The sequence below is a fragment of the Toxotes jaculatrix genome, chromosome 6 (genome assembly GCF_017976425.1).
Source record: "Toxotes jaculatrix isolate fToxJac2 chromosome 6, fToxJac2.pri, whole genome shotgun sequence".
NCBI lineage: Eukaryota > Metazoa > Chordata > Actinopteri > Toxotidae > Toxotes > Toxotes jaculatrix.
Genome location: NC_054399.1, coordinates 24,123,203 through 24,147,820, shown reverse-complemented (window position 1 = coordinate 24,147,820; position 24,618 = coordinate 24,123,203). Strand labels below are relative to the sequence as shown.

General features: G+C 41.7%; 1 protein-coding gene across 2 annotated transcripts; it reads left to right on the top strand.

Moving 5' to 3' along the window:
* The first annotated feature begins 7,547 nt into the window (after positions 1-7,547).
* prrx1b (paired related homeobox 1b) lies at positions 7,548-23,774 on the top strand. 2 transcript variants are annotated; one of them, XM_041039432.1, is made up of 5 exons: positions 7,548-8,331; positions 14,473-14,648; positions 18,019-18,200; positions 21,197-21,262; positions 22,870-23,774. In XM_041039432.1, the coding sequence occupies exons 1-5, from the start codon at positions 8,085-8,087 to the stop codon at positions 23,000-23,002; spliced, it is 804 nt and encodes a 267-aa protein (XP_040895366.1). In that variant the 5' UTR covers positions 7,548-8,084; the 3' UTR covers positions 23,003-23,774. The 2 variants fall into 2 exon arrangements, with proteins under 2 accessions (XP_040895366.1, XP_040895367.1); XM_041039433.1 differs by lacking the exon at positions 21,197-21,262.
* Positions 23,775-24,618: the final 844 nt, after the last annotated feature.

Below are 24,618 nucleotides of genomic sequence, written 5' to 3'. Positions count from 1 at the left end.
AGTAATTAAAATGAGCTCCATCTGGAAATTAATGCAGCTGTTTAACAGTCTAACAGCACTTTTTTGAGCACTTTTACATTTTAATCCTCAGGTGAGATCCTGAATGCAGATCTTTCACTTCAGTGTGTTTTACAGTTTATTGATACTTTAATTTTAAATAAAGTCTCAGAGACTTTCTGACAAAATCTGTCTTTTTCTTGATAGAACAGTATTAGAACCAAACAAACGCTTAAATGCAAATTTATTTAGAAATGTTCAGTTTAGCATCTTGAACTTGTGCAAACTGAACGTGACGTTGTTTATTTTCCTCTGCATCTTCCCATCATCCACCTCGCTGCTTCAGTTTAAAATGGGAATGATAAAAAATTGTCAGTGTTTGGAGATAATTCCTCAGGAGCTCCCTGTGAAGAGAAACGTGCTCTGGATTAAGACAAAGAAAAATGAGAAGATACAGGCTGCGGAGATTAAGGCATCCAACCGGGCCTCAGACTGCATAGACCGCTTCTGCATTGGAAATACATATGTGTGTGTGTGTTGGGCGCTGGGCCGGACTTCAGAGAGCGGAGGGTTTATAAAGTAAAGTGTGATTTATGTGGCGCTGGCGTTCTCCGACAGGTCGAGAAAGACCCTGAAACCCGAGAAGTTCAAGAGCCAAAGAGAAAAAAAAAACAAAAAAAACAAGCGCCGGGCTTCACCTCCACACCAACCGAACCCCCGAACTCACAGTCGGTACCAGCAGATGATGGAAAAGACTGAATCAGAGTCAAATCTGGGCCCTTTTTAATGTCTCCCACTGAAAGAAAATTCAGTGTCGGTTTAATGCTGGGGCCTCGCTCATCCTCCTTTATTTAGGCCCAATTTGCTTTGGCCGGTAACAGAATTTCTCCAGATTCATTAAACTGCAGGACAGACAACAAAACCAGATCTCAATCTGATTTAAAGCTTCACTGCTGAAGCCAAATGCATTTCAGTTCCCATTAGAACCTGCTGCTAGACTCAAAACAGATCAATACAGGGAAAAGTTGAACGAAAAGTTTAGAGAAACTCAGACCGAATCCCGGCTGCTGGAATAACTGAGAAAATAAATTTATTTGAGTTTGAGTATGAGAGGATGGAGATGCTGCTGCTGAGGTGGACAGAAAAAAAATAGTTCTAATAAGAGGCTCAGTAAAAAACGTGAAAGAGTTTGACCTGTTCCCAAATGTTTAAGGAAAAAAGTTGACCTTAACTTTAAAAATAAAACGAGCCAACCTTTAAACCTCACGAATAACTGAGCCTAAACCTACAGAGGAGCTGGTGAATGAACGGGCTGCGGTGACCGGTGAGAACCCGGAGAACCGGGCCGCAGTGTTGCTCTGCGTCTTCCTCTGAGCGGGTTTGTAATAATGAGACTCAGCGCGGCTGAATTCATTTCACACGGCCACTTGCTCTGTAAACTCTGCGTGTTGTTTTAATCAGGAGCAGATTTGCTTTTTAATGTCGGATCACCGCAGAGCGTTTACAGTTACAGCAGTGCAGCGTGTGAGCCGCCTGCAACAATGGAAACAGCAGCGGAGCAGCGCGGGTCGTAAAAGCTGGAGAGAGGGACGCGCTCAGAGAAATCTACTCACTGTTTACATGTTCATCGTCAGCGCGCTGAGACCGAGGGACAGCTGGAGACGCTCGACACGCTGACACCACATCAGAAAATACCTTTGTTTTCTGATGGAAATATTTGGATCCTCCAGAATCAAATTCTCAGCAGCTTCCAGATCCAACAGTTTGGTTTCAGATGATGATGATGATGATGATTTTTAGTTTTCGTCCAGCTGGACGCCTCAAAACCACAAATCTGAGGTCAGAGTTGAGGTTTTTCAGCCTGTTGAAGGGAAAACCACGTATCTCCAGTTTTGGAAATAATCATGTTTGATATTATCTAATTTTATTTTTATTTATAAATCACCGATTGAACCTGGAAAGACGCTTTAAAGTCCAAACTTGACGAAGGGCTTCATGAATCCGTTATAAAATGTAAGAATCAGATTTGGCCTATTAGTAAAATATGTTTAGTCAAACGGATTTTTCTAAATATATTTAAGATAAAACAAGACATCGAAAATTTAGCATTAAAGAGGCACACACAGGAAACAGAGCAAATCTTTGAAAGATAACCTACATACAGAAATAAATGTAATCACAGATTACATTGAATTATATTGATTTTAACTTTATTGTCCTCGCAGTTTAACATCTGTACAAACACTGATGCACAGAACTGAACAATAAACCAGAGCGGTAACAAGAAGGGAAGAGATCATGATACAAAAGAAGCAGTTTTCTAATTCTCCAGATCAGAGTGACAGAGTTTACACGCCTGAAACTCATATTCATATATGAATGTTAATGCAGCGCGTTTATAATCAGGTTTCATGTGAACACAAAGCGAAAAGAATCTGGAATCTGGCTCGTTTCCTCTGTTTGCCTGTTTAAAACAAGCTCACTGCCTGAAGGCCTCACATCCAAAGCAGGTCCAGCGTTTCCACAGCTGACATTATGCGGCTGTTGTGTCGTGAACCAGCTTCAGCCTCTGAAAGCTGTAATCAGCTCAGAGTCTGTGGGACAGACCCGCAGCTCTGCGGCAGCGGTACGATGAGAAATCCCGGTGCAGCCGCTGCAATCAGGCGCAGCGCAGGGGGAGCGTGTCTGCAGCACATGGTTCCCTGCACAGGATGTAAAGAGTCAACAAGGAGGCCATTTACTTCCAATTAGGGAAATAAAACAGGACAGGGGCCAAGGCGCTACTCCAATCAGCACCAGGGGTCACTGGACAGCGGCGGCGGCAGGGCGGCGGCCCGGGACCGTCATCATCACCCCCCCTTCAGCCCGGGGCCAGGACTGCACAAAGGGACTGAGCTAATGCAGAATCAGCGGGGAAAGAAAACACATTAAGACCAAGAGGGAGCTTTTATTTAAATGCGTCTGCTTTGACTGACAGGTGTGATGGAAGAAATAGATCCTTAACCCGAAAAAAGCCAGAATCGGAAAATACTTCTTTCCTATTTAACACTCCGCGTGCAAAACTTTACAGTGTGAAGTGTTATCAGCACGTTGTGGTATGTTGTACACACACACACACACAGATGTACAACAAGTACAGTGTATGTGTGTATATGCAGTGTATGCATACTCTTCAGATTTCAGTTGTTATTATGATGTATGATAAAGGCCCAGATTCAGTGATCAGTCAAACACAGCTGAGTATCTCCACAGTGTTTTTGGGCACAGAACCTGAGTGAGTTCGTTCCCGGTGCGTAAACAATCCTTTGCTCATTTTATGCACTGGTTTCTGGCTTCAGTGTAATTCTCTGGCTGAAAGCTAAAATGCCGCAGTAAAGCTTCCATCACCTGCTGTAATGTAAAAACATTTCCTGTATAAAGACAGAAAAACATTTCACTCACACGTGTGTAAGATCACACACTCTCACCTGCCTGCTGAATTCTCCTCATTAAGATTTACACCTCACCTCAGAGGGTCAGTGGGTTTTTGTGGGTCCAGCGTTCAGCTGCCACCCACCGTCTCCCCGAGCTGGACCAGACTACAAGCCAGTACAGACCCTAATTATCCCCGTTCAGCCTTTTAGTCCTGACATGAGTTAAAGTGCGGAGTTTCATGACTTTGTGATCAAGTTCCATTTCAAACTCACAAAACCAATTTAGTGAAGCTCTGCATTAATTTATGATCCTTCCTGTTTGTGGCTTGTGCAGTTTAATACTGTATCAGAGTGAAAAAGATCAGTCTCTGAGATTTATGTGATGCATTTTATCAGAGTCAAATCTGAGCCCAGAACCTGCCTGTCACACTCAGACAGACGACTGTGACACTGATGAAACACTTGGAGCCTGCGATGAACCTTTGGTTTGGATTTAGGGATTAAATACAGTCACATACTTTGTGTCACAGATCAAAAACACAACGCTGCCTCCTGGAATGGTTGGCACTCAGCGCAGACACACACACACACACACACCCAGAGGGTCACATTCAACTCTACTGGTTGTGCTAATGCTTTATTCCCACTGCTCGACATGTCATTTAATTCACAACGTTATTCTTGTAATTATGACCCCTCAGTTTTCCTGTGTGAAACTGAGTCTGTCATAATAACATGTGACTGTTTGACCCAACCAGACGAACTGCTGTGTGTTTTACACACAATCATGTTGATCATTGCTCATTCAAATGCTCAGTATATTAACAGACTAAACTGACACTCATGACATTGTGGAAGATGTAAAAGGTCTATTTAAGTAATTACACCTATTACACATCTGTCAGTCCTGAAATAGTCGTCTTCCTGGTGTTTGTGAGTTTTTTTTGTGAGATTATTTCTTGGACATTTAGCCTTGATTCCGTAGTTTGCAGTGAAGAGGCACGCAGGAGCTGTAGGAAGATCGGGGCCGGGGGTGGGGTGGGGGTCTGACATGCAGCTTAGATCCCAGGCTGGACTCAAACCAGGATGGAGGGTTACGTGGCATGCATCTTAGACCACTGGGCCATTAGGACTTGACGATTCAGTCTGAGTCTTCAGCAGATTTTCTCTCTGACTGAGTTCATCCCAAAATGTGTTTTCACATCTCACACTTTTTATTTTACTCTACTTTTCACTTTGACGGTGACTCTCTGAGGTGATCACATATGCTGTGTTTAACATCCTCTGCTGTCACTGTTGGGCCATTATTGATTCATTGGCTTTTATCCATTTATTTATTGATCTTCAGAATAATATTTGTGTTTTTATCTGTTTGGGACCATTATCTTTGTACTGTTGTATAATTAATTTGAATTGATTATTAATTGTCCTGATATTTATTCCTCATGCTTTGATTTGGCCAAACTAAAATACATCTCTGAAAAATTTACAAAGCACTTTCTAAATGAACCCAAGCATAAACGTTGTCATGCTGACGTGGACATTTAGCACCGAAGCCCGTTTCAGCTTTGTGCTCACACTCTTTTGCTCTAACATCGGCTCTGCAGGACGGCATTTTCCTCTCTGAGATGTTTGGACGTTTCCATTCGCCACAGACAAACTGTAGCAGCCGGAGCAAACAGGCCACTTTCACATCGAGCTCTGAACAAAGAATAGGGGCCCTGGAGGAGAAGACTGTGAGTCTGAGACGAGGGGAGGCCTTTTTTTCTTTTTCTTTTTTGCCCTAGCTGGCACCGGAATGGACTTGTAGGCAGGAAAAGAGAATCTGGGGGGAAAACTAATGATGAAAAAGTCTACTCTATCCCTGTGCCTTCATTAAATACATGGAAAGAACGAGAGAGCCACATCTGGATTCAATCCGCGTTCCTTTGATGGCATCAAGTGTTCTTTTCCCAGATCAGGGGGCTGGAAGCTACGGGATGTCTATGGCAGCTCGGAGCCCAGAGTCGACTCCTGCCATCTGAACACATGACCCCCCACCCCCACCTCCACCATCCCTCCATTCCTTCACCCCCGCCCCCCCAACGGTTCAGTACCAACAGTTAGGTGGAAAGGGACAGCTCAGAAGTCTTTACTTTCATTTTCAGAGACTTTCTACTTTCACTGCTCCGGAGCTCAGAGGGAAATATTGTCCTTTTCTCTGCACGACATTTATCTGACAGTTGATGTGACTCTTTACTTTGCAGATTCAGAGAAAAGCTCCTAAAATGTGACACAAAGTGTTTTAAACATGATCTAAAGCAGTGGTTCCAAACACTTCTGGCTTGTGATCCTTCATCATAAGTTATGAGCTGTTGTATCCTGAGAGCAGTTTGACCAAACAGAGACTTTCTTCTTTCTTCTTGAAGAGGTTAAACGGCCTGTGGAGGAGAAAAATCCAGTGTTTCACAAAAATCGGAATTTTAAGGGTGACCCCTCAAATTTTTCTTTGGACTCCTTGAGGGGTCTGGACCTCAAGATTGGAAACTGTTGTTTTAGAAAAGTCACTTTCTTTCTCTTCTTCTTCCTCTTTTTTCTTTCATCTTCACCTAATCTGTAACTGTGACTTTATATCCAGTACATCTCCAGTTTTAGGGATTTTCATGTTCATAACACTTTGAGAGAGACTGATACCACCGTTTCCAAACATTTCACCACCTGCCAAAGTCTCACCTGGTAACTTCAGGTAAGACTCAGAGTCAGCTGATGAAGTGAACAGTCCCAACGCTCCTCCAGGTCTAACTGACTGAGCCTCGGTAAAGTACCTGAGAATCACACACCTGTGAGCAGCACAGTGCTGATTACAGGTGTGTGAGCCTGTTGGTGCACAGAGGACGAGCCTCTCACACCTGCTCACTCACCTGGTTGAGTGAAACAAAGAGTGAAACAAAGAGTGGTGAGTAAAACAAAGAGTGAAACAGTTTTATCAAAGTAACACTGAACCAAATGTCAGGAGCAACAGTGTGTGATAATGACTAGAAGACAGGAGCCATTTTATTGATCATTATCAATAAAGTTTGATGTCAGCACATGTTGAAGGGCTGCTGCTGAGCAGGTAGTGCTCTGTGGGTTTATCAGACTTCACCTGCTTGCTGCTGCAAAAATACAAAAAAATAACTTCTTCTTCATCTGTGCTCCCACAGTATCAGAGTTCCTTCACTTGTTAACCATAATATGACTGAATTTCATTCAGAGATTAGACCTGCTGCTCATTAGCAGCAGGTACAGTCATGAACACGTGGGTGGACGACTTGGATCTTTTTGTTTTGTTCATGTTTTTAATAAAGACTGTTTAAAATGACATGTTTCACTGTGGTCTGAGACATTTAACTCCACATGCTCATTTAACCTGTTTGAAAACAATTTGCATGATAATGTCAAAAGTATCAAATGACACAAAACTATTTCCAAAAGAAGTAGGCATTCTGGAGACACATGCGGGGGCCCCTGGTGGCCCCAAGCAGCTGCTGGGTTCTCTTAAATGTACTGGTATTTTTTATAATTTACACTTTAAATACTGGATTTGGTTGGATCCAGAACTTCTCTTTATTTTTGTTCTCTGCTGCTTTGACAGTTCAGCCTGTGGACAGACTGACTGGCACGGGTTATGGTTGGTTTAATTGGTGGCAGACCGCAGGGCAGTCAGAGCGGGTTTATCAACACATAACCGGTGATAACAACAGTGTGTGTCCCTGCAGATTCTTCTGGCTGCTGCTCCCACACACACACACACACTCAATAGGCCGTGAGGTTTGCCAGCCTGGGGAACAAAAACAGGCCAGAGCAGGGTGTTGATGGTGCTGATGGTGATGTTTCTACTGATGGGGGAGGAGGGGTAAGAGGTGAGGGGAGGGGGGGGGGGGGGGGGGGGGGGGCAACTCGCGGTGGGGGCCTGTGAAACGTCAGACACAGCATAAAGGCATTGCCACGTAATTGCGGGGCTCCTATTAAGAGTGTGTAAGAGTATGTGTCCGCCCTCGCAGGGGCCGCAAAGTTTCATTTAGTCGAGGGGGAGTGAGAGAGAGAGAGAGAGCGAGAGAGAGAGAGAGAGAGAGAGAGAGAGAGAGAGAGAGAGAGAGAGAGAGAGAGAGAGTCTGTCGCCTGGAGGCGCGGCGGTAACGTCCTGCCTCCTCGCGCCTAACTGCCGCTGAGCAAACTTTGCGCACACACGGTCCTTTGCGCATCTGGTCGTCATCAGCAGCAGCAACTCTTCCTGCTCAGATGCGACTCCACCAGTCTGGGAAGAGAGCTCTTCTTCCTCTTCCTCTGCTTCTTCTTCGGGGACTTCTCTGACAAACTCCGCTGAACGTCGCTCTGAGCAGCACAGCAGAAAGAAAAGCGGCTTCTTTCTCCGTCTTCGCTGCTGACGCGCTCCGCTCCATGGATTGGCTGTAGAGGTTTGTTCGGGAAACGCAGGCGAGGAGAAAACTGAGCTCGAGTTTGTTTGAGCCCTCCGCGGCTGGTCTGGATTTGAACAGATCCACTTTCTGCTCGGAAGACCCGAGTCTCTCTCCGGCTGGTTTCTGGACACGCTGCTCGTGCGCTCTGCATGCAGGGATCTACTTGGCTCGCTCGTTTTTCTTTTTTCTCCTCCACTTACTGCTGCATTTTTTTCCGCTGTTCCCCACTTGCGTCATGACTTCTAGCTATGCACATGTAATGGACAGGCAAGCGACGATATCAAACCGCCTGGAGAGTCCGATCACGTCTAACCTGGACAACCTGCAAGCCAAAAAGAACTTCTCGGTCAGCCACCTGTTGGATCTGGAAGAGGCCGGGGAAATGGTCGGCACCCAGGCGGACGAGAGTGTCGGGGAGGCGGGGAGGAGTATGCTGGAGTCGCCGGGGCTGACCAGCGGGAGTGACACGACCCAGCAGGAGAGTAAGTTAAAATCAGAACTCAGACCGGGACTGAGCAGGGATGTTGAGACACGAGCTCTGAACGTGTGACTAACATTTCAAACTCCTCCGCGACGTGTTTTTAGAGCAAATGTGAAAACCACACGTTATCAAGCTCGACCTGTGGAGAATCCTGTAAATTTCAGATGAACGCGGCTCTGCTGACAGGCTGAAAACTAAATTCATTTGTTTTCATTATGTGCTGGCGCGTGTCCGCGTGCAGAGCGCATGAATGGAGCTCTGCAGAAAGCAGCGCGCATGGAAGGAATCCTTTAGTGAGTTTTGGCAATGCATCATCCCCGACGGCCTCCCCCTCAAAACGGCCATTAATTTACCATTAACACTTTGATGTCAGTGAGGTATGGTGATGTTGGTGGACATGGTCAGTGGAGGAACCTTGCGAGTCAAACTCTGGGGCAATAAATCTCTTTGTCATGACTGTTGACCCAGATAAGGCCACATTTTTTTGATCGTGAGGGTTTAGAGCTTTTTATTTAATATAAATATTAATAATAATGATAATAATAATAGTACTAATTTATTCTGAAAACACTTTCAGTGAGTGACATGATGGCTGTGCCATGTGCATGATAGTTTGTTTACTTATATCTTCAGTAATTTATCACTAAATGATAAAGGCCAGTTTTCAAATGTGTGTGCGCATAAATGAGGCCAATGTGCCCCCGAGTTTGGTGACTTCAGAGGAGGGTACAGCTCTCTGAGCGGCCGCTGACCGCCCAGCCGGAAAGTCAGGCTCATTACTTCCAGCTTTATTGTATTAAATGTGCCGTCGCATGAGTGGAAGTGGACTAACAGGGACTAAGTTGAATAAAAACCCCGCCGCTCGCGGTCTCCGGCACCGTTGAGAGAGTAAATAAACGCTCCCTCAGTCCTCCTCCGCCTCCTCTTCCTCGGCTCAAAGGACCATTTGCAGAGCTTGACAGAAACGTTAGAGACTTTAATGAGTGTTATTGTTATTTTTTTTAAAGGCTAAAAATCGGAGCGGCGGCTGTGAGAAATATGCGGGAGGAAGTGGCCAGGTCACGTCGTTAATTCACGGTTATTTTCGGCCTGTCAAACACTTTCAGAAAATCGGGGCCTAATCATTTGTCATAATTAGCGCGCGTGTCTTCGCTCCAACAATTAAGGAATCAAATAACAGCATCTCATCGGATCTCATTTAGTGAGGAGAGGACTTTAAAAAAGAGCAGGCGGGATTCATCAGAAAGCCAAACCTGCTTTGATGAGCAGAAACATTTGTGGCTTTTCTCGGGCTTTTGTTGCGTAATGTTGGGAACTTTTATTTCAGGCTCATTCCCTGATTTATGTCAAATTCAGACAGAAACACCTGAGCAGCTTTTCAGTTTGCAGACTTTTCTGACATTTCGGGGCATTTTGAACCTATTTTACAAATCTCCACTATGTTACCCAAATATATTTCACAGACTCTGGAGGGAATAAGGTGACATTTTATTGTGAAATATCAAAAATGAATAACATTTCTTCTGGATTATTTTAGGAATCAGTGGCGCCTCTCATTCATTACCTTTGGCAGGAGAGCTAATTGACTTTCACTGATTGCTGCTAATGAGATCAGTCTAATCACACGTGTTGGCCACACTTGGAGCTGCAGGATGATGATGATGGTGGTGGTGGCGGGAATGGCTTTGATTTGCTGTTTTAAATGTCACCCTGCAGGCTTAATTAAAAGCTTTCCGAGGCCAAACCACCGCTCAGGCCCTGCACCGCTATTAAAAGAAACTCAGTCCGGAGGTTTTAAATTCTATCTTTGGGAAAATGATATTTGGATGTTATTTAGATATATACATATATATATATTTTTTAGAATAAACTGCAGAAAAATGGCGCCGGGATCTAGAAAATAAATTCATCTCATTTGAAGCTCTTAATTTTTAGAACTTTTTTTAGATTTATTTTTTTTTTTTAAGTTACTAGAAAAATAATTCTTAATTTTTCTACTGTAAGTCAGACTCACAGTGCCACATTTTCACTGTTCTTAAATAACACAAAGAATAAAATCCACTGAAATCAAATATTTGATAAAACACAGAAAACTCCCTAAAATATATTCCATGCTTTTATTTTGGTCATTTTTATCTGATTAATGTGACACTTAAAAAGAAAATCTTAGACTAAAGAGCCTGATTTAAATCGCATTTAATAACAGGCTTCATGTAATTAGGGTAATATTTATTTTCCGTGTCTCTGACCGGCCACACAGCCTCCTCCTCCTCCTCCTCCTCCTCCTCCGGCTCTTCCAATTTTTCCTTCGCAGTTTTGTCCGGTTGTCACGTCACTAACGGGCGGAAGAACCGATGAAGTGCGTCACGGTTTTCATTTTAACCTCTCGCCTGTAAAGCGTCTGTTTTCTTGGGGGGGAAGACTATGTGCGGTCGCTGGTTGGCCATGTGCGGCTGCCATCGGCGTTTACAGCCGGAGTTTACTGCGTCCGAGCGCTCAGCAGCTCCTCGCTTCATCCCGCTTCTTCCCCCATTCACCAAACGGAGTTTAAGGCTGAAGCTGTGCAGAGCGAAGCCTCCGAGTCAAACTGAGGAAACCAGAGTCAGATGAGAGAGTTTAGGAAGGAAAAAAGAGTCTCAGCTGGTTCAAACGAGTCTGTTCCCAAAAACAGCGCGAATGAAATATATTTAAAAACAGCACCACTTCGTGTAAAACAGCCTGAGCTCAGTTTAAAGTCACACTTTATTCCACAGATATTTTCGGCTTTGCTGCAGTATTTTCTACTTTTCCCCAAATACACTTAAAAAAGGAAATATTTTAATCTTTTAAGCAAAAACACAATTTTCCATCAATGGCACATTTTATAACAAGTAAACTGGATTAAATTGTATAAAGCTGCAGGTGACATGTTGGTCTGCAGAAGAATAACCTATGAAAAAATATAGGAAAAAGCAGCACTGACCACAGTACTTAGACATGTGGGCGACTCTGACAGCTGAAGTGCAGCTGAGTTACTGATTATTTGCAGATTTTCATTTTACTTTCAAAATGAAGAGAGAAATTATTTATTGTGTATTTCACAAGTTGAATCTGTTGGTTTTTAGCTCTGGGGTCAACTCCCCCACAGAGAGGCTGTAAGATAAATCTGAGAGGTCACCAGATGATTAACTGTATCCTGAAGAAGAAAGAAAAAAAAGCTGCTCAAATTTCTTTTTTTATAATTATTGATTTAAAAAAAAAAATGTAATCACCTAAACAAAGACAAAATGCACATAAATACAAATGAGGAGAAAAGAAAAGTCCCAGTCTGAAAAGTTTTTTTTTTCTAGTGAAAAATTGGACTTTTACTTTTTCAGGCTTTAACAAACTGTGATGAAATGCTCTGAGGAGAAAATCAGTTCAGTTAAAGTGTTCTCTACTCATGTGGTAGTAAGTTTGATTTTAATTAAGGGTCAAAGGCCAGAAAGATTGTGAAGCAGCTTATGAAAACTCCTCCTGGAACCTGAATGCATCAGAAATTTAACAGACTCAAACTAAACATTTTACTGAAGGTGCAAAACCTTTCAGTAAAATTTCAAATATGAGACTTTTGTTTTTTATTTTCAGATTTTAAAACACTGACACCGATCATTTCACTCAGGTTAGAGATTAGAATAACGTGTGTGACACTGAGCGAGGTGTGTGTGTGTGTGTGTGTGTGTGCGGAGAAAGTGTATATTTGAGTAGTAAAAGTATTAATACCATAGATGTAAACAGGATCTACGTCATTAAAACTTGTGCTGTAAGAGTTTTACTCTGAGGTCAGCTTGAAGACGCCGACCATGTGATCTCGCCTGTCACCTGTTAGAGTTCGGCCTGGGATCTTTGTCAAACACCACCTTTCTCTTCAGTTCACGTCAGGTCTCTGCTGGTCGCTCTGCTAAAGATGAAATTATTTTAAAATTACAAACATGAGACGTAACAAGCAGCAGCAGTGAAATGTTCATCAGTATGAAAAGGTGAAGGTCTCACCGTAAAAAAATCTTTAAGCCTGAAGTGAAAATGAAAAAACTAAAGAGCCTGATGTTGGAGACGGGAGGTTTGTCATTTGACCTCATGCCTCATGCCACGTTTGGGGATTTCTTCTACCTCTTTATATTCTAGCTCTCAGATCACATCCACCTCCACAGGCTGGCTGAAGTAGCTACAACTCTTTAGATTTGCTAAGCAAATTGCATTTGCTGAGGAAGACCATGAGACATGACTGAAAGCTCGGGGAATATCAAAAAGTAACAATATCACACAATATATACAGCAATTTAAAAACCAAACAAAACAAAAAAACAAACCCTGAGTCCGTCTTTCAAATTTCAGACAACAAATTGTTGAAATATTTATACTGAAGCTGTTTCACTGCCACTGCTCCTGAAAACGTCCAGATCACACCAGTTTCATCTGTTTAAAAAACCCAAAGCAAACACACATGGACGTTAGCTGATGCCATAATACACAGTCAAATTGCGTAATACACAGTCAAATTGCGTTTTTAATGTTCTTAAACTTCATTAAACACAAACAGATTGTTGATGTTTTTAACTGTACTGCTCCAGATGAAGAACAGCTCAGTTAAACTTTACTGTGTGTTCATGTCTAAAAGTCTCTGTGAGTTTCCAAGAAGTTTCCATTTTGGAGAAATGAGATTTTCACCCAAGAAAAGACGCATCTCATTCTGAAAAATCAGAATATGCAGAAGTAAAATAAAAAATATCTTCAGCTGTCAGAGACACTGAAGAGGAGTAAAAGTATTTGTTTATTTTAATATCTGTGTTTATTCTGAAGTGAGTGAAGCAGAACAGAAACACTCCAGTGTAAATGTACTGAGAGACTTCTCCCACTCTGTGCATGTGTGTGTCTGTGTGTGTGTGAGCTGTGCAGCGACAGATTGTGTAGATTGTATAAATGTGTGTGTAATTAGGCAGGAACATGGATGAGCACGCTCTGTCTCTCCCCTCTCAGAGTGTTATTTTGAGGTCTTGTCCTGCAGTCACTCTGAACGTGTGGACACGGAGCTGGAAGGTGTTTTAGACCGGAGCTCGTTCCAAAGTGGATTATATATATTTATCTTTGCCAAGGAGGTTTTGTTTGTTTGTTCGTTCTCTTGTGCGTTTGGCTGTTTGTTTGTTAGTCAGCCTGTGGGCCAAGAAACACGTGATTTATTTTTGGTGCAAATCCACAATTTTTTTTCAAAGGATCTTTTTAAAGGGTCAGTTCACCCAAACTAGAAAAAACTATATTTGTATGCTCATACAGATGATTTTGGTTGAAATTGTTTTTGGATAAAGATGCCACTTTTTTTCCAGCCTGTGAGCACACACACACACGCGCGCACACATATGTATAGCTGTTAATTTAGGTGAATGGTTCCTTTGTGAAATTCTCACAATTTTCTTTCTTTACTCTTTAGTTATAGCTGTTCTGTCATCTCCAAATCATCACTGAGGGAAACAATTCAGATCCTTTCATGGTCACTTTTGTAATTTTGCAGAGGTGCAATATTTTCTCTGTGCTCACATATCAAATGTAAAAGTTCTCAGTAGCAGCTGCAGCTCAGGTGGAAGAGCAGCTTCTCACCTGCTCCCAGTGTCTGTGCATGCATGGGAAAAAATGGAAGATAATTAGGGAAAACGCATCTGCAAATTAATGTAATGTGATACTTCTGAAGCCCTTGTGAGTCATTTTCAAATTTTCAAATATTTTATGACTAATTCTTAAAAGCTATCGCTGTGCTGTAGGAAAATTTGAATTATGACTTTTAAGTAAATTTTTGAAAATAAAATTTTGAAACTATAAACTATAAACAACACACAACGTGAGAAATCAAAATTCTTCACAATGATGACTGGTTACTGGGATAAACATCAGTGTCTCATATTTTAAATGGTTTTAATTTCTGATTGAAGTCTGCGTTTCAGAGCAGCCTGCAGCTGTTTGAATACATGTAGCTTTATTTATTATTAAAATGTGATGTGTTCAGACAAAGAGCTTTAAATCTCGTATTAGCTTTTTTTTTTTGTTGTTTTGTAGTGTCTGTAGCTGTAGACTGAACACCTATGGGAGACCTGCACCTACAGTGTCTTATATCTTCTCCTTCTTTTCCCTGTAGATGAACAGATGAACACGGAGGAGAAGAAGAAGAGGAAGCAGCGCAGGAACAGGACCACCTTCAACAGCAGCCAGCTCCAGGCTCTGGAGAGAGTGTTTGAGAGGACACACTACCCCGACGCCTTTGTCAGAGAGGACCTCGCCCGCCGGGTCAACCTCACTGAGGCCAGAGTCCAGGTACGGAGCAGGGACGTCACAGCTGACTGTCCTGGGTGCTATGAGAAAAAAAAAATCTGTTCCTACCAAACCGTGTTTCCTTCATCATACGACTGATGCTAAAACTACATTCAGAGACTTTTATTTTGACACAGCCCCCTCCCTTACAAAACAACACAGTTGCTCCCTGATTCCTAGAAGTTTGAAGGTTTTCCTCCAGCAGCAGTGATTTCATCAGTCATTTATCAGACAGGTTCTACATTTGACCAAAGAAGGAAAATAAACAATAACACTCCTCAGATCCCAAAGTCGGCACAGTCTTGCAGTAGGAAGAGGCCTGTGGCCATTACAACCTCTTTTTACTGTAGGGACACAAAAATAAACAGATTTTTGTAAACACACAGAAACAAAAACTGGCTGCATTAATCAGTACATGGAAAATGGTTCTCTGAAACCCTGTGGGGCCTTTTAAGGAATCCTAAGAGTCCTCAGGACTTAAAAAAAAAGGATCATTTAAACGACTGATGAAATGTTTTGTTTGCACACTCAACAGAGGGCAGCAGAAACAACAGCTACAAGTTTAATAGGAAACTGAGGACTCAGTAACACAAACAAGACAAACAGCAGGGCGCCCAGTTTCTCCACATCCTCACATCATCTGTTAGCTCTTACACTAACAGATTTACTCAATAATCCTACTTAGTGGCTGGTAGTTATCAGGGGCTATTTGCATGTTTAGATTTCATATTGTGCACTTTCAAAGAGGCTGATAAGAACTTGTCAGCACACTACTGAGACCTTCTATCATACGAACATGATCTGTTAAATAATTACTGATCCTGTAGAGTCTGTGAGCAGTTTGTAACGTCCCCGGGGAACTGGATTTGATCAGAAAAGAAAAGTGGATGTAATGATGTCTAATTTCCTCAGTGGTTTACAGATCAGTGATAAAGTGCCAGTGTGCAGCACATGAGGTTGCAGCAGAACAAGAGCTAAATACGATGATGTGATTGGCCAAAGGAACGAGGTCACTCATCCAGACGTTATCAGTCAAACAACAAACGATACGGATTTTAAATTCTTAATGAATCAGAGTATTTCATAGTGACAGTGGTAGTTGTAGTAGTGGCTGTGGGTTTGGTGTCAGAAGTGAGGGACACAATGAAGTCATGGGTTTGTCATTCAGACACACACACACACACACACACACACACACACACACACACACACACACACACACACTCATACGAACAAATGAACACTATTTTCTTTATTTACACACAGTTATGTTAATCCAGCAAATTACACACCTGTGTGTAACTGATCAGAGTAAAAACCATACATTGAACAAAACATTTAGAAATGTTGTGTCTATGTTGTTAAATCACCAAACTGCACCAACTGAAAATTTCACTGATATAAACCTGAGACTGACAAAGTAAAATAAAAACTCAAATATTATTTTAGTTTCCTAAAATGAATCCTGGTGTTATGAGCACTGTTCTTTGCTGGTCTTGATTGATGTTTAATTCTAGTGATCATTTTTTAGAATATTGAAATGCTCCATGGGCGTCTGTGGCCCCAGGGTTAAGGCACATAATTATAATGTCACATTGTCTCCTGCAAATCAAAACACAAATGTGTTGATTTTTGTAGTTTTAGCTGTGAGTTTTGTAGGCAGAACAGGTTGCGTGGAGCCTCATTGAGCCTGTGGGTAACTTGATCATAGCCTGGCAGACAAAAATCAGGGCATGAAAAAACACAATAGGCTGTGTGAGGAACAGGAACAACTGAAGGTAGTTTGTGTTTCTGGATTTTTAAATGCTCAGAATAATCTGGATTAGAACAGCCGATTAACGAGCTAATCAAACTGAAACTGTTAAAGTGGGATTTTTACAGGTGAGTGGGACGTGTAGCTCTGGACAAACACTGAGACTAGAAGACACTTTGTCAACTGATAAACAAAAGAGAAGTTCCTGCAACTACTGTTTTGAATTTATAGGTCTTAGCTGCTCTTATTCCACAGCGATATGAATTATGTATGACACCAGAAATAACAGAGTACATCCAGTGCATTTCCTGCTGATAAATACAAATCTAAAGGGCTTTTTTTTGTATATTTTTCTGCCCTCTCTTTAATCAACACAGTGAAAGTATTTGTTCTGTGGGCAGAGTGCGAGGGGAAAGAGGAAATAGTGATGTTGGAGGGAGAGAAGCAGCACATCTGTGATTAATGTGTAGCAGAGAGCGATGCAGAAATCCTTTGATAAAAGAGACTTTGGGCCCATTCCTGAGGCTGTGCGTCAGCGGACTGCGAGCCCCTGTGAGCGCTCACAGCTTCTAATAATGGATTTGATTTCACAGTGAGGAGCAACATTAGCACCCCCCTCCCCCCACCCCCAAGAGGAAAGGGTGGGGGTATGTTCTTTGGGGGGGGGGGGGGGGGGGGGGGGGGTGCTAATGTTGCTCCTCACTGTGAAATCAAATCCATTATTAGAGAATCATCCAGAAGAAACTGCTCAATTTTGTTTGATTTCTTTTTAAATGATTTTTACGGCCTCTGTTTCTTTATGTGACTTTACATAGTGCAGACAAACTCAGTCATGACATCAAGAGGACACATGTCCAGCCTAGAATAAAAACAGACACTGGGACACATCTTAGACCGTGTGACCAGCAGGGCGCCCTCATTTTTATTACACAGCTGTTATCTTTTCATGTTTGGTGAAAATCTGGTTTGTGTGTTTGGGGTGGGCGATAACACAAAACTGCCTGACTCACAGTAAAGAAGCACCAGGGCCACAATCACCAATATCAGTCCCTATATTATTATTTCACGTACTATCCCGCAGGGCGGGGGTCATGTGTTACACCTTACATTTCACTAACAGGCTTCTTAAAAATGTGTTTTCACTGATGATTATCACCAAATTATTTCCAAATAATTTCAGACTATCTCTCTGCGTTGTGTGTCACTGCAGAGCTGAGGGTAAGTGCTGCACATGTGCACACCAGCAGCAGCAGAAGAGAAGAGTGTTAAAGTGCCCAGAGCGAGAGCTAACGTGAGACAGATCCATTTTTCAGTAATGGTCTTATTAACATGACCACTATTATTAAACTCACATACACATCCACCACCTGACCTCCACCCTCTCTTGCTGCTTTAACCATGGAGATCAGGAGGGTTTGTACTGGGCTGGTTTTTCTATGGCTGCAGGTTTATATCAAATGTAAATGTTCCAGATGTCTTGAGCATCATTTTAGGCCCCCTTTGTCTCAACGATCACCAAACGTATTTGGTTTCTTTGTGATGACTTTGTGATGAGAGCAGTGACCTGGACGTGCTCGTGGTGAGACTTCGCTCATCCTGTTGTTTTCTGCTTGGTTCCAGGTTTGGTTTCAGAACAGGAGAGCTAAGTTCCGCAGGAACGAGCGCGCCATGCTGGCCAGCAAAAACGCCTCGCTCCTCAAATCCTACTCAGGAGATGTGACAGCGGTGGAGCAGCCGATTGTACCGCGCCCTGCACCGCGCCCTAATGACTACCTGTCCTGGGGCAGCGCCGCCCCCTACAGGTAGAGTCCACTGTCACCGAATAACCTGACATTCACATTTCATTAACACACCCTGTTAGCACAGGGTGATGACACCGCTGATCTGCACAACAGTGAGACAGACCCACTTACAGGTTCGGCTTTATTGCAGGATTTTATTCATAAAACTCTCAGAGATTCAGTTTGTGGATTTTCATGCGTTTACTTTAGCTCAAGATGGAAAAAAGAAAGGGAAACAGAAAAGAGAAAGGAATGAAGGACTAAGGAAAGAGGACAGGAATGGAGAAAAGAAACAGGACATTAAGAAGGAAGGAAAGAATAAAAGAAAGAGGGAAAGAACAAGTAAAGGAAGAAAAATCAAGAAGAAATAGCAAAGAATGAAGGACTGATAAAATAAGAAAAAAGATAAGAAAAAAGTAAAGAAAGATATGACAAAGAAGAAAGGAAGTGAGGAAACAAAACAGAAAAGAGAGGAAATGGAGGAAAAAGAAAAGAGTAAAAACAGGCAGAGGAGTAGAAAAGAAAGGACAGAGGGGAAAGAAATGTGCAAATAAACAACAGACTGAAAGAATGAACAAGCTGATGCCACAATAACCACATGTTAACACCACCGTAACATCACACACACACAGACACACACACTGACACTGGCACCGCTCTCTGTTATTGTTTCATTTCCTCTTCTTCTTCTACCTGCACATACTCCTCATAGTTCCTCTGTCCGTCTTCATCTCCTCTGATCCACCTGGACTCAAACTGACTCAGGCCTCAGTGTGATGAGCTGCAGGTCCATCTGATGTTGATCCTCTCTTTCACTCAACCTTTATTTACACACAGTGAGCAGAGCGCTCTGAGTACACAGGACAATCAGACCGAAGTGTTACGTGCTCTGATGATTTTCTCTGTTTTCCTTATTATCAACAAATCTCACGTGCAGAGTCAAAGGAACAGCGAGTGTCTCCTGCTGACAGACTGTGAGTGAGTATCACAGCCTGATGTGTCTGATTCCTCTGAGCCGTAGATGCCGAGAGATGGTCTAACGTTCATGGTTTTGGTCTTTTCACAAGATTTGGTGAAAGTAAGAAAAATACAGAAAAACAGCAGACGTTAAAAAAAAAAAGGCCTGAGTGTTTAACCAGTTCAGCTCGTTTAAAATCAGGTGATCCTGCTGCGGCTCATTCAGTCAGGAGGAGAAAAAGTTTTAGACTTTTAAATTCAGTTTGAGTCTCTTCTAACTGAAGTGCTGGACGTCTGACGCTCAGAGGGCCTCGGCCTGTTCATTCAGTTTGTTTCCTTCTCTGTCACTCAGCTAATCTTATTTTGATGCCGGCTTTTGATGCTACAGTCTCCACCGTAACCAGACTGCATGGACAAAATAATCGGCTGACTTTCTGCTCCTTTCTTTTCATTTTTCTTTGGAGGGACTTTCTACTTTTCTTCACCACCTCTTCAGAGGGAAACTTTTTCCTTTTTACTGAGACATATCTGACAGGCAAAGTTACTGCTCACTGTGCAGATTCAGGTTTTACTATCCATAGGAGAAACTGTTCTGTTGTCTGTTAAAAATCCCAGTGTACAGTCTTTTTCTTGTTGTCTAATCTTAACAGAAAACACTTTAATAGATATTGTAATATGAAAATTTTCTTTACTATTTTGATTCATAAAAACTAACTAAATGTATTTTTCAAATACAAAGATACTGTGTTAACATAATTCTTCAGAGAAACAAATGACTCATGTTGACCGTTTTATGTAAGTAAATATCTAAAAGTAAAATTCTTACAACAAAAAAACCTACTGTGCTAAATTTAATGTTAGAACACAAACTGCTGAGCTCAAGCACAAAGTGCTAAACACTGAAGTCTCTAGTTTAAACCGCAGTTAACTGTTATTTTTAATTTTGTTAATTTTAATGATTATGTGAACGGCTGAATTAAATCATTAAAATATCTAATGTTTCTCTAATGTCTTGATTAAAAAACACAGACGTCATTGTTGGTGCTGATGCAGTGAAGCACAGTCACAGTCACATTAATGCAGGATTTACAGTAAAGTGAAGTCAGATGTGAGACCTCAGAGTTACAAATTTACAGTATATTTAAGACGCAGACTTTCATCAAGGCATCTGACTCTGCATCATTTCACAGGCTTTGGTGTGAACTGTGTGTTGGTCCTTGTTGATTTCACTGCAGACTCTTTGATTATGATCGGTTTATTTCAAAATGAACTCATACAATGCTGTGATGCTCTGATACTTGTGGAGCAAGCTTTTGATCCAGTTGTTTTACTGTAATTTTGCATGCTATTAGAGATTTTATGTCCAAATATTAGGAACACAGTATTTATGCTGGGTTTTTGCCACTGAAACTGTGAAAACTGAGCTAAAGTAAGTGTAAAATGCTGTGGAGCTTCAGTCAAAGAGCGAGGCTCATCCTCCATCGCTGTCAGAAAGCTTCATATCACACAGACTCTCTGACTTGGCCTTTTCTGTCTCTGTACGCTGCTGTTTGCTTCCTCCCTCTGCCTTCCCTGCAGACATTTTTCTACACTGCACATAGAGCCGTTCTTCTTGCACATATCTAATTCCAAGCTAATTGTGTTGAATCAAAACACCCTTCTCCTCGTCCTCTTTCCCATCGCTCCCCTCTGTCAGCGTGACCGGGGCCTGGACAGATCTTGTGACCCTCCTGACGAGGTGATAATGTGAAAACAAACCGTATTAAATCCACTGTTGACCCCTGTGACCCCTCTCTGCTACACTACACCAGATAATGAACGCTACACAGAGAGACAGTGCTCTACTGGGCAACATTTTTTGTGACTCTGGTTACATTGGTCATGATTTACAGTAATCCTCCGTTATGAAACTCAGTATAAAATGTCAAACCCTGCGGCCGCGGCTCAAAACTCACTGAGAGCTTTTTGGCCGGACGCGGAGCAGCAAGGGAAATCTTGAATCTTGTGAAGCAGGAATTATGCTATGTGCTGCTAACACTTCACTGTATATTATCCTAAAGCTGGTATCCGATGCCGGAGGGGGGGCCAGTGCGAGTACCACAGAAAATGCTGCCCTCAGAGAACAAGTACGCTTTCACTTTACTACATCTAGTCCTTTTCCTACTGTCCTTAAAGGAGCATACCGCTGTTTGTGCACATTTCAGTGATTTCTTTTTAGAATTTTAAAGGTGTTTTCTGATTGTATTTCTTGAACTTTTATTTATTGTGCCTTTTTAATGTTTTTGTGTTATTTGTTCACTTTTACCTAAACACAATGAGTTTTTTTAATTGTTGTCTTTAAAGGACTTCAGCAGTGTTTTTGCATATTTCCGCCCTTTTCAAAAGCATTAAATGAGCGTTTCAGAATTTCCTTCCCCTTCCTGTTGTTTCCATTCATTTATGATTTTTGTGCAGTGAAACCAACAGAAAAGGATGCTTAAAATATGCTTGAGATCCAGAATCCATCAGTGAGCATCATCTCTGCTTTTATTTTTGTCACAGTCATGTAATCATTTTGTGGCAATGTGGTGCCGACTTTTTAAATCCATCCGCACTTGCATCTGAATTATCACAAAATAACAATGAGGAAAGAAGAAGGATTAAATATACAATTTTAGGAAAAAGTACATAAAACGTACAACTGTGAGACAGTGTTGTCTCAGAGAAATACTGGAACGGCTTTACCACAGTTCTCTCTCTTTTTTTTTTTTTTTTTACATTGACAGTGTCATCTTCATGTGGGATAAGAGAGAAACTGGCAGTCTGAGCATGTTTTATTTCAGCACTAAAGAACTCATGGACTCTGAATCTGAAGCATTAATAAAGTGAATGAGTCCTGTGAGCTGTAGGAACAGACAGGAGGACTTCACCTCTGACATGAACCGAAACACAAGGCTCCACAAATGTGCGACATTGGTTAAAAAAAATCACGTGCAAATGCACTTCTAATACAGTTCTACAGGAAGTCTTATAAAACACCAGAATTCCTTTTAAAAAGTAGAATTAACAGATATTAACAAAAACCTGAAATTTTCTGGAGCGTTAATCTTTAATCTCTTTTATCTCACGACCATCAACTGATGAAGGTCCATCACCGTGAGGTTTCCAGTTAGATACTGTGTGTTAAAATGTTTTAATTATGCATTTGTTTTACTTTATTATTATTTATCGTCAGGCTTCAGCATTACATATGTGAATTCATGGATGTGCTATTTCAAAAGACTAAATATTGGCATTGACAAATCTTCCACATTTACCCCAGAGCTGGATGCTCTGAAGTAGCAGATGATCATCGAAGTCTTTGCTTGTTCACTGACAGATTTAATAAAGAATTGTCCTTGCAAAACAAAGCAGACCGGACAAAAAGAGCAGTTTTCCCGATGACTGTGAATAGAAACTAAAAAAGTATCGTTTTTATCCAAGTGATAAAAAGTATATCGACAAAAGTTTTTCCAAATTGCCAGTTAAGACTTGAGTTTGCAGCCTGAATGTCAAAGTGAGCAAAAACACTGGTTAAGTTCCTTTGGGGATTTTTGGTTTCGGAGTTTCTTAAAGTCAAATTTAGTTAGATTCTTCTTTTGTCCTATTACATATTTCCACAGCTGCAGATCATGCTGAGATTTAGCTGTCTTAGCCTAGTCTGCCACAGGTAACGTAACCTTTTTGCCTCTTTTCTCCTCCTTTCGTCCCTCAGCGCCATGGCAACCTACCCGCCCACCTGCTCCAACACCAACACGTCCCAGGGAATGAACATGGCCAACAGCATCGCCAACCTGCGGCTCAAAGCCAAGGAATACAGCTTGAACCAGGTGCCCACGGTCAACTGAGAAGGTGGAGGGGGGGCTGGGGGCACACACAGGAGGGGAGGGTAGGGTAGGGAAAGTTCTCTGCTGCTGGACCCCCTCAGTCGGACACCATCTCTGGGATGAGGATCCTCTCACATAACCTGGATCGTGTCGTCTCCTCTCCTTTCTGGAGCCGCCATGATGGCGTACTACTACACTTATATGCAAAATGAAGGACACCCAGTGGTGTCAGGATTTTCCCTAAGTTGCCTTGTTTTTTTTTTTCCTCCTGAGCATCACTGAACTCTTTGTACAAAAAGACATCTAGATTGGATGTTGTAGCTGAATATCTGCCTAGTTTTACATTTGAGATTGTGACTTAAATGGAGGGTTTCTCAAAGATCTTTTTCAGAGATCTTGTTCTGGACGGAGACTCTTTTATGGACTACGTGGAATTCCCTTTGTCCCTTTGGCTGTGGTGTTGGATATTACACACCAAAACTGGGATCAACAACTTTTTTTTTTCTCTTTAAAAATCGACAACAAACCGACAAGGACTTCCTCTGACATGTATGCGATTTTTTTTTTTAAAGATAGTTTTGTTTTTTCACATTTCTTTCCATGTTATACCACTGACAATCAAACATTTTCAACGCATTTTGATTTTCATGTAATAGTCCAATATAGAGGAGAGGCTGATGTATTTCAAAAACCAGTAGATTCTCCTTATTTCCTATGATATCCTTTATCTGTAACAGAATAAAAACTTGTATATTAATAAAAATGCATTTCAAGCAATGCAGTGGCAAAGTGTCCAATTCGCCCGATCTGAGACAAAAAGGGAAAAAAAACAGTCATTTTCCAATTTTACTTTTCCAGTTTTATCCTCAAACAAACTCTGACTGAATCTTTATGGTTGGAAGATTTGTAACTCATCATAACAATAATATATGATTGCTACAATGCAGTCACGCTTAAGCTCTGCTTCAAAAACCATAAGAAATAAGTATGTTTATAGTTGAGGCCATTTGGAAAGCAAAATGATCTTGGAGCTCGTGTACGCTCCATAAAAGGGAGATTTACAACTCGAGAACAGATTCTCCTTGAGAGAAACCTCAAGCTGTTCCTGCTTTGTGTGTTTTCTTTTTTCTTGATTACCACAACCTGAAATTTCCATCTTAAAAACAGGATATTTATGAGCAGGGAAATCCTCTCCTTAATATGGAGGGCCCCCTGGGCCTCATTTAACTCCGCGGCTGTCATACAAGGTGTTTCTTCTCCTTGGCCCCTCATAACCTTCACCGTCAACAAACACATGTCGACAGTTGTCGTCGTACGGCGCACAAGGGCCGTAAAAGTGGGGTCGTATGAAATTGCAGCTGATGGTGGTTGTGTTTCGATTTTTTGTGTGACTTTGTGGAAAAGGTGCTAAATACGAGCTGTCACATGAGCACATGTCATGAGGGAGTGTTATTAGCACAGGTTTACTGATCACAACTCACAAACAACCAAGAAAAGTGTTTCCCTGATTGCTTCTTTGTCACAGACCAAACTCCCTTCAAAAAGTCTAAAGTTTAATTTTGGTCTTTAGAATTTTGTAGTTAAATAAACTTTAACTACAACTTACTCTCAGTTTTATTGTCTTCTGCTAAATTTGG